Here is a 14,939-nt window from a genome sequence, read left to right as displayed (position 1 = left end):
ATATAGAGTCATAGAATAGTACAGCAAGGAAACAGGCCCTTCAGCCCATCTAGTCTGTGCTGAAACCATTTAAACTGCCTACTTCCATCCCCTCCATACCCTTACCATCCATGTACTTATCCAAGCTCCTCTTAAATGCTGAAATCAAGCTCGCATGCACCACTTGCACCGACAGCTCATTCCACACACCCAGACCCCTATGGAAAGTTTCCCCTCATATTTTCCTTAAACATTTCACCTTTCATCCTTAACCCATGACCTCCAGTTGTAATCCCACCCAACTTCAGAGGGAAAAGCCTGCTTACATTTACCCTATCTGTAGCCCTCATAATTTTATACACCTCTGTCAAATCACCGCCCAATCTTCTCCATTCCAAGGAATGAAGTCCTAACCTATTCAATCTTTCCTTACAACCCAGGTCCTCCAGTCCCGGCAATATCCTTGTAAACTTTCTCTCTGCTCTCTCAACCTGTTTTACATCTTTCCCGTAGGTATGTGACATAGTTTAATTTATTTTGCCTCATGTTAGCATTCCATTCTCTGCCTTGATGTGCAGCTAACTACAGTTCAGACTGAGATTCATTTATTTATCACACATACGTCTAACCATTCAGTGAAATGCATGGTTTACGTTTAACAACCAAAGCAACCAAATGATGCGCTGGGGGCAGCCCGCAAGTATCGCCACACATTCCCATGCCAACACAGCATGCCCTCTATGTTCTTAAAGACAATTAATCTTAAAGGCCTTTCCTGCTTTGTGATTGTCTCTACAGGGAACTAACTCTCAATGAGCCTCCTCACACGTGTTGGAACAGGCTGTTCGGATATCCGCAGGTTGTGACTCAAGTTCACGTGATTTCTGCGAGTGGTTTGGCCCAGCAGGATGGAGCGTCAGGTACCCAGCGCACAGCTAAACCTTCACTGATTGGCTGGACTTTTCCAACCATCTTGCATCAAATTGACAATTTACCGCTTTGTATTTGTTTTCCGAACACTCACCCAGGATCATAAAGGTTAGATTATTTTAGCTTACTTGTGACATGTACATTGAAACACACAGTGAAATACACATTGTTTTTGCGTCAACGGTTGACACTGTCCAAAGATTGTGCTGAAATCAGCCAGCAAGTATCACCATGCGTCCTGCGCCAAGATAGCATGTCCACAACTCACTAACCCTAATCCATAGAACATTACAGCACAGAAACAGGCCCTTCGGCCCTTCTTGGCTGTGCCGAACCATTTTTCTGCCTAGTTCCACTGACCTGCACCTGGACCATATCCTTCCATACCCCTCTCATCCAAGTTTTTCTTAAATGTTAAAAGTGAGCCCGCATTCACCACTTCATCTGGCAGCTCATTCCACACTCCCACCACTCTCTGCGTGAAGGAGCCCCCCCAATGTTCCCTTTAAATTTTTCCCCTTCATCCTTAACCCATGTCCTCTGCTTTTTTTCTCCCCTAGCCTCAGTGGAAAAAGCCTGCTTGCATTCACTCTATCTATACCCATCATAATTTTATATACCTCTATCAAATCTCCCCTCATTCTTCTACACTCCAGGGAATAAAGTCCTAACCTGTTCAACCTTTCTCTGTAACTCAGCTATAATCCGTACATCTTTGGAATGTGGGAGGAACCCGGAGCACCTGGAGGAAACCCACCCAGTCATGGGGAGGTCATACCAACTCCTTATAGATACGGGAAATGAAACCTGATTGCTGGCGTTGTAAAATGTTATGCTAACTGCTATGCTGCAATGTTTACAAAGTTAATGATAAGAAGTTGCAATGCTTAGAAAGTTCCTGGTGTTGCCAAGCTGTCCAATAGGTTAATCAGGTAATGAATGAGTTTGGATTGCTGGAACAGGATACTATTTATGTGCTTATCCCTGTTTAGGGATCAAGCCATTGCTGGAAAGGTTAGCCCTCCCTACCCATCAGGAAAAAGTTTTTCCACACACAAGATAAATGGATTTATTATTGATGCATGTACAGAGATCCAGTAATAGCCTATGGTCCAGACAGATCAATTCATTATGATGGTGCATAATGGAACATAGAAGACTGAGGGGAGATTTGGTGGTAGAGATATACAAAATAATGAGGGGTATAGATGGGGTTAATGCAGACAAGTGCGAGGTGTTTCACTACAATAGGACCAACCAGGGTAGGTCTTACACAGTGAACGGTAGGGCAGTGAGGAGTGTGGTAGAACAAAGGGATCTGGGTCTACAGGTCCATAATTCACTAAGAGTGGTGCCACAGGTAGATATGGTCATAAAGAAAGCTTTTGGCATAATGGTCTTCATAAATCAAAGTAATAAGGACAGGAGATGGATGTTATCTTGAAGTTGTATTAGATGTTAGTTTGGAGTATTGTTTGTTGTTTTTGTCACCAACAGGAAAGATGTCAGTAAGGTTGGAAGAGTAAAGAGAAAATTTACACAGATGTTGCTGGGTCCGGAGAACTTGAGTTATAGGGAAAGATTGAATAAGTTAGGACTTTAATCCTTAGAACATAGAAGATTGAGGGGAGATTTGATAGAAATATACAAAATTATGAGGGATATTGATAGGCTAAGAACAAGCAGGCGTTGTCCATTGAGGTTGGGTGAGACTATAACCAAAGATCTGGATTTCAGGTGAACAGTGAAAAGTTTAAGGGGGAAATGAGGGGAAACTTATTCACTCAGAGGGTCAATCGTGTAGGAGGAATTCCTTACACAAATAGTGCACGTGAGCTCAATTTGAACATTTCAGAAGTTTGGATAGGTACATGGATGGCAGGGGTATGGATGGCCATGGTCCTGGTGCTGGTCGATGGGAGTAGGCAGTTTAAATGGCTCAGCATGCACTAGATGGGCCAATGGGTCTGTTTCAGTACTGTATTTTTATGACAAGGAAAAACAATTGCAGAATGCAGAATGAAGTGTTTCCAGTTACAGGGTAAGTACTGTGCAGGTAGCCAATAAGATGCAGGGTAGATTGGGAGGTCCGGAGTCCATCTTACACTAGTGAAGCAGTCAGTGGTTTTACAACAGTCGGTAGAAGCTATCTTTAAGCCTGATGGCACCGGCTTTCAGACTTCTGTATCTTCTGCTCAGTGGGTGAGGGGAGAAGAGAGAATGTCCAAGATGGGTGGGGGTCTTTACTTACGCTGGCTGCTTTACTGAGGCAGCGAGAAGTGTAGACGGGATCGATGGCGGGGACGCTGGTTTCCGTGCTGGGCTGAGCCGTGCCCACAATTCATGACTGTTTCTCGCGACCATGGGCAGAGCAGTTGTGTACCAAGCTGTGAGGCATCAGGGTAGAATGCTTTCAAAGGCGCACTGATGAAGTTCAAAACAGACCTGCCAAATTTCTTCAGCCTCCTGAGAAAGTAGAGGGATTGGCGAGCTTTCTTGCGTATGATGTGGCAGAAGTGGTTACAATTCCGGGTGATCCCTAACTTACACCTCTTTTGGTAGAGACATATCCCCACCCTGCCACCTAAGGTGATCTCAAAGAGGTGTACAAAATCAGAAGGAGGATAGGATTGCAGTCCTTGAAAACACTTCATGGTTTCCCATAACAGGAAGCTACAATATCTGCACTTGGATCAAGAAATGCAAATTAAGAGAAAAATAAAGGCTTATTTATTCACATAAATTCTGTGAAAGTGGATCTTTTTCTGAACCAGAGTAGGAGTTTCACAGTAGGACCCCGAGGAGTGGGGAGAACAAAGTGATCTAGAAGTTCCAGTGTACGGTGGTGAAGGAGGCTTTTGGTACAATGACCTTCATCAGTCAGAGCACTGTGTGCAGAAGTTGGGATGTTACGTGGTGGTTATACAAGACATTGGTGAGGCCGCATTTAGAATATTCTGTTGAGTTCTGGCCACCCTGCTGTGGGAAAGATGCCAGTAAGCTGGAGATTTCAGCAGATGTTGCCCATACTCAAGAGACTGAGTTACGGAGGGAGGTAGGGGCAGATTGGGACTGAGGCCACACAGGACAGTAGCAGTTAGCATGACGCTTACAGCACCAGCCGGCGATCACCGATCGGGGTTCAATTCTTTGCTGCTGCCTGTAAGGAGTTTGTACGTTCTCCCCGTGACTGCATGAGTTTCCTCTGGGTGCTCAGGTTTCCACCCACGTTCCAACGACATAACGTTAGGGTTAATAAGTTGTGGCTATGCTATGTTGGCGCTGGAAGTGTGGTGACGGTTGAGGGCTGCCACAGCACAACCCGCACTGATCTGCTTTGACATAAACAACAGATTTTGTTGTGTATTTCAATGTACATGTGACAAATAAAGCTAATCTTTAAATCTTTATTCCTTGAAGCATAGGAGAATGAAGGTGATTTTGTCACCATCACTATGTGCCGTGTTATAAGACATGGGAGATCGTGGTCTTTCTTGGCAAACTTTTCTACAGAAGTGGTTTTCCATTGCCTTCTTCTGAGCAGTGTCTTTACAAGATGGGTAACCCCAGCCATGATCAATACCCTTCAGAGGTTATCTGCCTGGCGTCAGTGGTCGAACAACCAGGACTTGTGACATGTACCAGCTGCTCCATTGGCTTCACGTTACCCTGATCGGGGAGTGGGTGGGCTAAGCAGGTGCTACACCTTGCCCAAGGGTGACCTGCAGGTTAATGGAGGGAGAGAGCGCCTTACACCTCCTTTGGTAGAGACGTATCTCCACCCCGCCACCTAAGGTGATCTCAAAGAGGTGTACAAAATCAGAAGGAGGATAGATAGAGGCTTTCCTCTAAAGCTAGGAGATTCAAGAACAAGATGGCACAGGTTCAAAGAGAGAGGAGAAGTGATTCAATGGGAGCTAAAGTAGCAAATGTTTCAGCCAAAGTGTGGTCTGTATCAGAAATAAACTACCCATGTCTGCGATGTTTGACTCCATGGTCAGTGTGGGCAAGTTGTTCTGAAGATCCTGTGTCTGATGTTTGACTCCATGGTCAGTGTGGGCAAGTTGTTCTGAAGATCCTGTGTCTGATGTTTGACTCCATGGTCAGTGTGGGCAAGTTGTTCTGAAGATTCTGCATCTCTGATGTATGACTCCATGGTTGGGAGACTAGTACTCCATGTATGATTGGGGAAATAGTTAGGGGATTTCTGCCAGTGTCAGGTTGGAGACAGCCAAGATGGAAATGGAGATGCCACGTTTAACTTCAGCCTGGCAGTAGAAGAGGCCAAGGACAGACAGGTCAGTGTTTGGGTGGGAAGTAGAATTAAGGAGTAAAGGTTAGCTTTATTTCTCATAGGTACATCAACACATTGAAACACGCAGGGAAGTGGATCATCTTGTGTTGACGACCAACACAGTCCAAGGATTGTGATGGGGGCAGCCCTCAAGTTTTGCCGCACTTCTGGTGGCAACTCTCTTACCCTAACCCGTGGGAGTTGAACCCAGAAGGCTGGCGCTGTGAAGTGTTATGCTAACCACTCTGCTACAGTGTCATTCATTACCCTACTGTGTCACCCACCAATTGGCTGGCCAGCAGGAGATCCCAGCTGGCACAGTAGATGGAGGAACCTCATTTGTATCTATGTTCTAGCAGGTAGTGGAGTACAGGTCACATGACAATGCTTTGATTGGTTTGCAGCTCTCCATGTTGAGTGGCTTTGGAAACTGATCATTCTTCTGTGCTTGTGCAGGAGCTGACCCCTATGTGATTGTCCGGTGTGGACGAGACAAGGTCAAGTCGCCTATTCACAAGGACACACTCAATCCCGAGTTCAACGTGAAGGGAATCTTCTACAGGAAAGATGCCAAGACTCCTATCCACATCGAGGTGAGTGACTCCACGCTTCTCCCCTCCTTAATATCCCTGCATCTTTGTGGATCACATCACAGTCACCTGTACGCCTGGTCAAAGTCCAGAACATATCAAGGCAGGAGAAGGCCATTCAGTTCTTGGGACCACCCTGTATTTCAGTAGGTTTGCCCCATTAGGTGTTGTTTAATTAATTTTATGAATGATGCCGTATCTGATGCTATGTGTCAGTGATGCTATTGCAAGCAGCTTTGCATTGTACGTACTTAGATAGATAGATAGATAGATAGATACTTTATTCATCCCCATGGGGAAATTCAACATTTTTTCCAATGTCCCATACACTTGTTGTAGCAAAAACTCATTACATACAATACTTAACTCAGTAATAATATGATATGCATCTAAATCACTAACTCAAAAAGCATTAATAATAGCTTTAAAAAAGTTCTTAAGTCCTGGCAGTTGAATTGTAAAGCCTAATGGCATTGGGGAGTATTGACCTCTTCATCCTGTCTGAGGAGCATTGCATCGACAGTAACCTGTCGCTGAAACTGCTTCTCTGTCTCTGGATGGTGCTATGTAGAGGATGTTCAGGGTTTTCCATAATTGACCGTAGCCTACTCAGCGCCCTTCGCTCAGCTACCGATGTTAAACTCTCCAGTACTTTGCCCACGACAGAGCCCGCCTTCCTTATCAGCTTATTAAGACGTGAGGCGTCCTTCTTCTTAATGCTTCCTCCCCAACACGCCACCACAAAGAAGAGGGCGCTCTCAACAACTGACCTATAGAACATCTTCAGCATCTCACTGCAGACATTGAATGACGCCAACCTTCTAAGGAAGTACAGTCGACTCTGTGCCTTCCTGCACAAGGCATCTGTGTTGGCAGTCCAGTCTAGCTTCTCGTCCAACTGTACTCCCAGATACTTGTAGGTCTTAACCTGCTCCACACATTCTCCATTAATGATCACTGGCTCCATATGAGGCCTAGATCTCCTAAAGTCCACCACCATCTCCTTGGTCTTGGTGACATTGAGACGCAGGTAGTTTGAGTTGCACCATATCACAAAGTCCTGTATCAGTTTCCTATACTCCTCCTCCTGTCCATTCCTGACACACCCCACTATGGCCGTGTCATCAGCGAACTTCTGCACATGGCAGGACTCCGAGTTATATTGGAAGTCAGATGTGTACAGGGTGAACAGGACCGGAGAGAGTACGGTTCCCTGTGGCGCTCCTGTGCTGCTGACCACTGTGTCAGACCTACAGTCTCCCAACCGCACATACTGAGGTCTATCTGTCAAGTAGTCCACTATCCAATCCACCATGTGAGAGTCTACTCCCATCTCCGTTAGTTTGTGCTTTAAGATCTTGGGCTGGATGGTGTTAAAGGCACTAGAGAAGTCAAGGAATGTAATCCTCACAGCACAACTTGTGCATATATCAGTAACCTCTGACTTTTTTAAAATCTAAAAATAGACACTGGTTATGCGTGAGGTACAGTATTACTCTGTGAGTGACACTTTGCATAATAATCTCCATAAGTTATTTGTGGAATAAATTATTTCTGGTTAGACCACACTTGGAATTCGTGTTCAGTTCTGGTTGCCTCATTATAGGAAGGTATGGAAGCTTTAGAGAGGGTGCGGAGGAGATTTACCAGGATGCTGCCCAGACTAAAGGGCATGTCTTATGACGACAGGTTGAGTGAGCTAGGATTGTTGTTTTTTGAAGCAAAGGAGGATAGAGGTGACTTGATAGAGGTGTACAAGATGATGAGAGGCGTAGATAGAATGAACAGCCAGAGGCTTTTTCCCAAGGCAGAAATGACTGATACAAGGGGGCGTGATTTTAATGTAATAGGAGGAAAGCAGAGGGGGGCATGTTAGAGGTACATTCTTTACATCGAGAGTGGTGGGTGCTCAGAATGCCCTGCCTTGAGTGATGGTAGAGGCAGAGCATTACTTAGGCACATGGATGATGGAAAAATAGAGGGCTATGTGGGAGGGGAGGGTTAGATTGATCTTGGAGTAGATTGAAAGGTCAGCACAACATCATGGGCCAAAGGGCCTGTAAAGTTCTGTAATGTTCTGCATTTTAAATTACTAAATGGCGCCATCAGAATCTGAATAGAATTATCCGTCATTACCACATGCCTCAGAGTATCAGTGCAGTTTGGGTTTTAATTTATTACCTTGTGCATTAAAAGGGTGAGGTCATTTTCAACTCTGGGAGGGCTTAACGTTCCATGAGTTTTCAAGTTATGTACACTTTTTGACTTAAGAATCAGGTTTAATATCACTAACATATGTTGTGAAATTTGTTCTTTGTGACAATGATACAATGCAATACATATTAGGAAGAAAACTGTGAATTACAGTAAGTGTATATGTACATTAAATAGTTAAATAAATAGTGCAAAAACAGAAATAAAAGGTAGTTCATGGGTTCAATGTCAATTCAGAAATCAGATGGCAGCTGTTCTTGAATCACTGAGTGTGTGCCTTCAGACTCCTGTACCTCCTTCCTGATGGTAGCAATGAGAAGCGGGCACATCCTGGGTGGTGGGGGCCCTTAATGATGGACACCACCTCTTTGAAGCACTGTTCCTTGAGGATGTCCTGGATACTACAGAGGCTAGTGCCCATGATGGACAGTGTAACAACACAATGTAACTTACTTCGATCCTGTGCAGTAACCCCACCCCATCCCAGACGGTGATACAGCCATTCAGAATGCTCTTCACGGTACATCTGTATAATTTTTCAAATGTTGTTGACTTGTCCATCTTCATCCCAATTTCTGAATGTTTGACAGAGTCTGCTGTAACTCCACCACATATGTTATTTCTGCTTCTTGTCCCCTTCAATAACAAATTTTATATACACACACTCAGTGGCCACTCAGAGTACCTCCTAATGTATGTTCATGGTCTTCTGCTGCTGTAGCCCACCCACTTCAAAGTTCAATGTTGTGCATTCAGAGATCATCTTCTGCACACCACTGTGGTAATGCGTGGTTATTTGAGTTACTGTCACCTTCCTGACATCTTGAACTAACTGGCCATTCTCCTCTGACCTCACTCATTAACAAGGCATTAATGTGAGCAAAGTTATAGAACACAGAACATAGTAATCTACAGCACATTACAGGCCCTTCGGCCCACAATGTTGTGCTGACCATGTAACCTACTCTAGAAACTGCCTAGAATTTCCCTACCGCCTAGCCCTCATCAGAGATACACTGAAGCTAGTGGACACAGAAGTGCTTTATTCAACAAAAATGAGATGCTCTTGGAGGAAGAAGCCCCTTGACCCAATATTCCTTGACATTTTATATGCTAAAGATCAGAGGTAGTGGCAGGTCAATTCTAGATAGATAGATAGATAGATAGATAGATAGATACTTTATTCATCCCCATGGGGAAATTCAACTTTTTTTCCAATGTCCCATACACTTGTTGTAGCAAAACTAATTACATACAATACTTAACTCAGTAAAAAAAATATGATATGCATCTAAATCACCATCTCAAAAAGCATTAATAATAGCTTTTAAAAAGTTCTTAAGTCCTGGCGGTAGAATTGTAAAGCCTAATGGCATTGGGGAGTATTGACCTCTTCATCCTGTCTGAGGAGCATTGCATCGATAGTAACCTGTCACTGAAACTGCTTCTCTGTCTCTGGATGGTGCTATGTAGAGGATGTTCAGAGTTATCCATAATTGACCGTAGCCTACTCAGCGCCCTTCGCTCAGCTACCGATGTTAAACTCTCCAGTACTTTGCCCACGACAGAGCCCGCCTTCCTTACCAGCTTATTAAGACGTGAGGCATCCCTCTTCTTAATGCTTCCTCCCCAACACGCCACCACAAAGAAGAGGGCGCTCTCCACAACTGACCTATAGAACATCTTCAGCATCTCACTACAGACATTGAATGACGCCAACCTTCTTAGGAAGTACATTCGACTCTGTGCCTTCCTGCACAAGGCATCTGTGTTGGCAGTCCAGTCAAGCTTCTCGTCTAACTGTACTCCCAGATACTTGTAGGTCTTAACCTGCTCCACACATTCTCCATTAATGATCACTGGCTCCATATGAGGCCTAGATCTCCTAAAGTCCACCACCATCTCCTTGGTCTTGGTGATATTGAGACGCAGGTAGTTTGAGTTGCACATATCACAATGTATCTACGATGCTGCCTTGAATTACATATAATTTTTACTCCTCCTCCTTTGCACCCACACACCAGACACCCAAAGTGAATGTTAATCAGCATTATCCGGTTTTCAATTAACTGGAGTCCACAGCTTGAAGAAACTATTGTCCAGGACTGTATTTTAAATTTAATCTACAATCCATGTTGGGGTCTAAAGATTGTTGCTGAAGTTATATTTGCTAAACACCCTAGAGCATCCAGGATGTTTCAGATCGTGTCCGTGATATCCTGCAGTGGGAGGGAGAACAGCCAGAGGTCGTGGTACATATTGGTACCAACGACATAGGTAGGAAAAGGGAAGAGGTCCTGAAAATAGACTACAGGGAGTTAGGAAGGAAGTTGAGAAGCAGGACCTCAAAGGTAGTAATTTCGGGATTACTGCCTGTGCCACGCGACAGTGAGTATAGGAATAGAATGAGGTGGAGGATAAATGCGTGGCTGAGGGATTGGAGCAGAGGGCAGGGATTCAGATTTCTGGATCATTGAGACCTCTCTTGGGGCAGGTGTGACCTGTACAAGAAGGACGGGTTGCACTTGAATCCCAGGGGGACCAATATCCTGGCAGGGAGGTTTGCTAAGGCTACTGGGGAGAGTTTAAACTAGAATTGTTGGGGGTGAGAACCGAACTGAAGAGACTGGGGGAGAGGCGGTTAGCTCACAAATAGAGAAAGCTTGGAGACAGTGTGTGAGGGAGGATAGGCAGGTGATAGAGAAGGGACACGCTCAGACCGACAGTTTGAGATGTGTCTATTTTAACGCAAGGAGTATTGTGAACAAAGCGGATGAGTTCAGAGTGTGGATCAGTACTTGGAGCTATGATGCGGTGGCCATTACAGAGACTTGGATGGCTCAGGGGCAGGAATGGTTACTTCAAGTGCCAGGCTTTAGATGTTTCAGAAAGGACAGGGAGGGAGGCAAAAGAGGTGGGGGTGTGGCACTGTTGATCAGAGATAGTGTCACGGCTGCAGAAAAGGAGGACACCATGGAGGGATTGTCTACGGAGTCTCTGTGGGTGGAAGTTAGGAAAAGGAAGGGGTCAGTAACTTTATTTGGAGTTTTTTATAGACCACCCAATAGTAACAGGGATATTGAGGAGCAGATAGGGAAACAGATCCTGGAAAGATGTAATAATAACAGAGTTGTCGTGTTGGGAAACTTTAATTTCCCAAATATCGATTGGCATCTCCCTAGGGCAAGGGGTTTAGATGGGGTGGAGTTTGTTAGGTGCATTCAGGAAGGTTTCTTGACACAATATGTAGATAAACCTACAAGAGGAGAGACTGTACTTGATTTGGTATTGGGAAATGAACCTGGTCAGGTGTCAGATCTCAGTGGGAGAACATTTTGGAGATAGTAATCATAATTCTATTTCCTTTACAATAGCATTGAAGAGAGACAAGAACAGACAAGTTAGAAAAGCATTTAATTGGAGTAAGGGGAATTATAAGGCTATGGGAACAGATGTTCTCAGGGAAAAGTATGGAAGAAATGTGGCAAATGCTCAGGGATAGTTGTGTGAAGTTCTGAATAGGTACGTTCCAATGAGACAGGGAAGTTATGGTAGGGTACAGGAACCGTGGTGTACAAAGGCTGTAATAAATCTAGTCAAGAAGAAAAGAAGAGCTTACAAAAGGTACAGAGAGCTAGGTAATATTAGAGATCTAGAAGATTATAAGGCTAACAGGAAGGAGCTTAAGAAGGAAATTAGGAGAGCCAGAAGGAGCCGTGAGAAGGCCTCGGCAGGCAGGATTAAGGAAAACCCCAAGGCTTTCTACAGTATGTGAAGAGCAAGAGGATAAGACATGAAAGAATAGGACCTATCAAGTGTGTCTGGAACTGGAGGAAATAGCAGAGGTACCTAATGAATACTTTAGTATTCACTATGGAAGAGGATCTTGGTAATTGTAGGGATGATTGCAGCGGACTGAAAAACTTGAGATTGTAGATATTAAGAAAGAGGATATGTTGGAGCTTTTGGAAAGCATCAAGTTGGATAATTAACACGTACAAACAAGCTGGATGAACTCAGCAGGTCGGGCAGCATCCATTGAAAGGAGCAGTCAACGTTTCAGGCCGAGACCCTTCATCAGGACTGAACTGGACTGAACTGGACCAGTCCTGATGAAGGGTCTCAGCCTGAAACGTTGACTGCTCCTTTCAATGGATGCTGCCCGACCTGCTGAGTTCATCCAGCTTGTTTGTACATGTTGATTTGACCACAGCATCTGCAGTGTACTTTGTGTTATCAAGTTGGATAAGTCACCGGGACTTGAGGAGATGTACCCCAGACTACTGTGGGAGGTGAGGGAGGAGATTGCTGAGCCTCTGGCGATGATCTTTGCATCATCAATGGGGATGGGAGAGGTTCCAGAGGACTGGAGGGTTGTGGATGTTGTTCCCTTATTCAAGAAAGGGATTAGAGATAGCCCAGGAAATTATAAACTAGTGAGTCTTACTTCAGTGGTTGGTAAGTTGATAGAGAAGATCCTGAGAGGCAGGATTTTTGAACATTTGGAGAGGTATAATATGATTAGGAATAGTCAGCATGGCTTTGTCAAGGGCAGGTTGTGCCTCACGAGCCTGATTGAATTTTTTGAGAATGTGACTAAACACAGTGATGAAGGAAGATCAGTAGATGTAGTGTACTGTATATGGATTTCAACAAGGCATTTGATAAGATACCCCATGCAAGGCTTATTGAGAAAGTAAGGAGGCATGGGATCCAAGGGGACATTGCTTTGTGGATCTAGAACTGGCTTGCCCACAGAAGGCAAAGTGTAGTTGTAGATGGGTCATATTCTGCATGGAGGTCGGTCACCAGTGGTGTGCCTCAGGGATCTGCTCTGGGACCCTTACTCTTCATGAGTTTTATAAATGACCTGGATGAGGAAGTGGAGGGATGGGTTAGTAAGTTTGCTAATGACACAAAGGTTGAAGGTGTTGTGGATAGTTTGGAGGGCTGTCAGAGGTTACAGCGGGACATTGATAGGATGAGAAACTGGGCTGAGAAGTGGCAGATGGAGTTCAACACAGATAAGTGTGAGGTGGTTCATTTTGGTAGGTCAAATGTGCTGAAGACTCTTGGGAGTGTGGAGGATCAGAGGGATCTTGGGGTCCGAGTCCATAGGATGCTCAAAGCAGCTGCGCAGGTTTACTCTCTGGTTAAGAAGGCATACGGTGCATTGGCCTTCATCAATCTTGGGATTGAGTTTAAGAGCTGAGAGAAACTGTTGTATCTCTATAGGACCCTGATCAGACCCCACTTGGAGTACTGTGCTCAGTTCTGGTTGCCTCACTACAGGAAGGATGTGGAAACCATAGAAAGGGTGCAGAGGAGATTTACAAGGATGTTGCCTGGATTGGGGAGCATGCCTTATGAAAACAGGTTGAGTGAATTTGGCCTTTTTTCCTTGGAGCGACGGAGGATGAGAGGTGACCTGATAGAGGTGTATAAGATGATGAGAGGCATTGATCGTGTGGATAGTCAGAGGCTTTTTCCCAGGGCTGAAATGGTTGCAACAAGGGGACACAGGTTTAAGGTGCTGGGGAGTAGGTACAGAGGAGATGTCAGGGGTAAGTTTTTTACTCAGAGAGTGGTGAGTGCATGGAATGGGCTGCTGGCAACAGTGGTGGAGGCAGATACGATAGGGTCTTTTAAGAGAGTTTTGGATAGGTACATGGAGCTTAGAAAAATAGAGGGCTATGGGTAAGCCTAGTAATTTCTAAGGTAGGGACATGTTCAGCACAACTTTGTGGGCCAAAGGGCCTGTATTGTACTGTAGGTTTTCTATGTTTCTAAATCCAGATTATGCCCTAACAATGTCAGAATGCTTTCCATGTTACACGTATAAAAAGCTGCAGGAGCCTTTGGTGACATGCCAAATCTCTTCAAACTCCAGATGGAAAATTTCCATAACAGTCGATGCCAGACAGCATGGTTTGAGAATCTCAGAAACTGCTGAACTCCTGGGATTTTCACGCACAACAGTCTCCGGAGATTACAGAGAATGGTGAAAAATGAAACATCCAATGAGTGGCAGTTCTGTGGGTGAAAGTGCCTTGTTAATGAAAGAGGTCCCAGGAGAATGGAAAGACTGGTTCAAGCTGGTTCAACAGGAAGGTGACAGTAACTCGGATAACAATAGTGGTGTGCAAAAGAGCATCTCTGAATGCACAACACTGTTGAACCTTGAAATGGATGGGCTACAGCAGTGGAAGACCAAACTGGGTTCCTCTCCTGTATAGAACATAGAATAGTACAGCACATTACAGGCCCTTCGGCCCACAATGTTGTGCTGACCCTCAAACCCTGCCTTCCATATAACCCCCCACCTTAAATTCCTCCATATACCTGTCTAGTAGTCTCTTAAACTTCACTAGTGTATCTGCCTCCACCACTGACTCAGGCAGTGCATTCCACGCACCAACCACTCTCTGAGTGAAAAACCTTCCTCTAATATCCCCCTTGAACTTCCCTCCCCTTACCTTAAAGCCATGTCCTCTTGTATTGAGCAGTGGTGCCCTGGGGAAGAGGTGCTGGCTGTCCACTCTGTCTATTCCTCTTAATATCTTGTACTCCTCTATCATGTCTCCTCTCATCCTCCTTCTCTCCAAAGAGTAAAGCCCTAGCTCCCTTAATCTCTGATCATAATCCATAGTCTCTAAACCAGGCAGCATCCTGGTAAATCTCCTCTGTACCCTTTCCAATGCTTCCACATCCTTCCTATAGTGAGGTGACCAGAACTGGACACAGTACTCCAAGTGTGGCCTAACTAGAATTTTATAGAGCTGCATCATTACATCGCGTCTCTTAAACTCTATCCCTCGAGTTACGAAAGCTAACACCCCATAAGTTTTCTTAGCTACCCTATCTACCTGTGAGGCAACTTTCAGGGATCTGTGGACATGTACCCCCAGATCCCTCTGCTCCTCCACACTACC

At 44.8% G+C, this 14,939-nt stretch overlaps 1 protein-coding gene across 1 annotated transcript in view; it reads left to right on the top strand.

Annotated features, from left to right (window-relative positions):
- The window catches only part of capn5a (calpain 5a), a 160,237-nt gene that overhangs the window by 136,557 nt on the left and 8,741 nt on the right, over window positions 1-14,939 (top strand). Inside the window, exons 11-12 of the mRNA XM_073044268.1 lie at window positions 778-899; window positions 5,660-5,796. Of these exons, the coding sequence (XP_072900369.1) occupies window positions 778-899; window positions 5,660-5,796 (259 nt within the window). The remainder of the gene's footprint in view (window positions 1-777; window positions 900-5,659; window positions 5,797-14,939) is intronic.

This window comes from Hemitrygon akajei, chromosome 4 (assembly GCF_048418815.1).
Source record: "Hemitrygon akajei chromosome 4, sHemAka1.3, whole genome shotgun sequence".
NCBI classification, from domain to species: Eukaryota; Metazoa; Chordata; class Chondrichthyes; order Myliobatiformes; family Dasyatidae; genus Hemitrygon; species Hemitrygon akajei.
The sequence above is the reverse complement of the archived record's forward strand: the minus strand, read 5'-3'. Positions and strand labels throughout refer to the sequence as shown.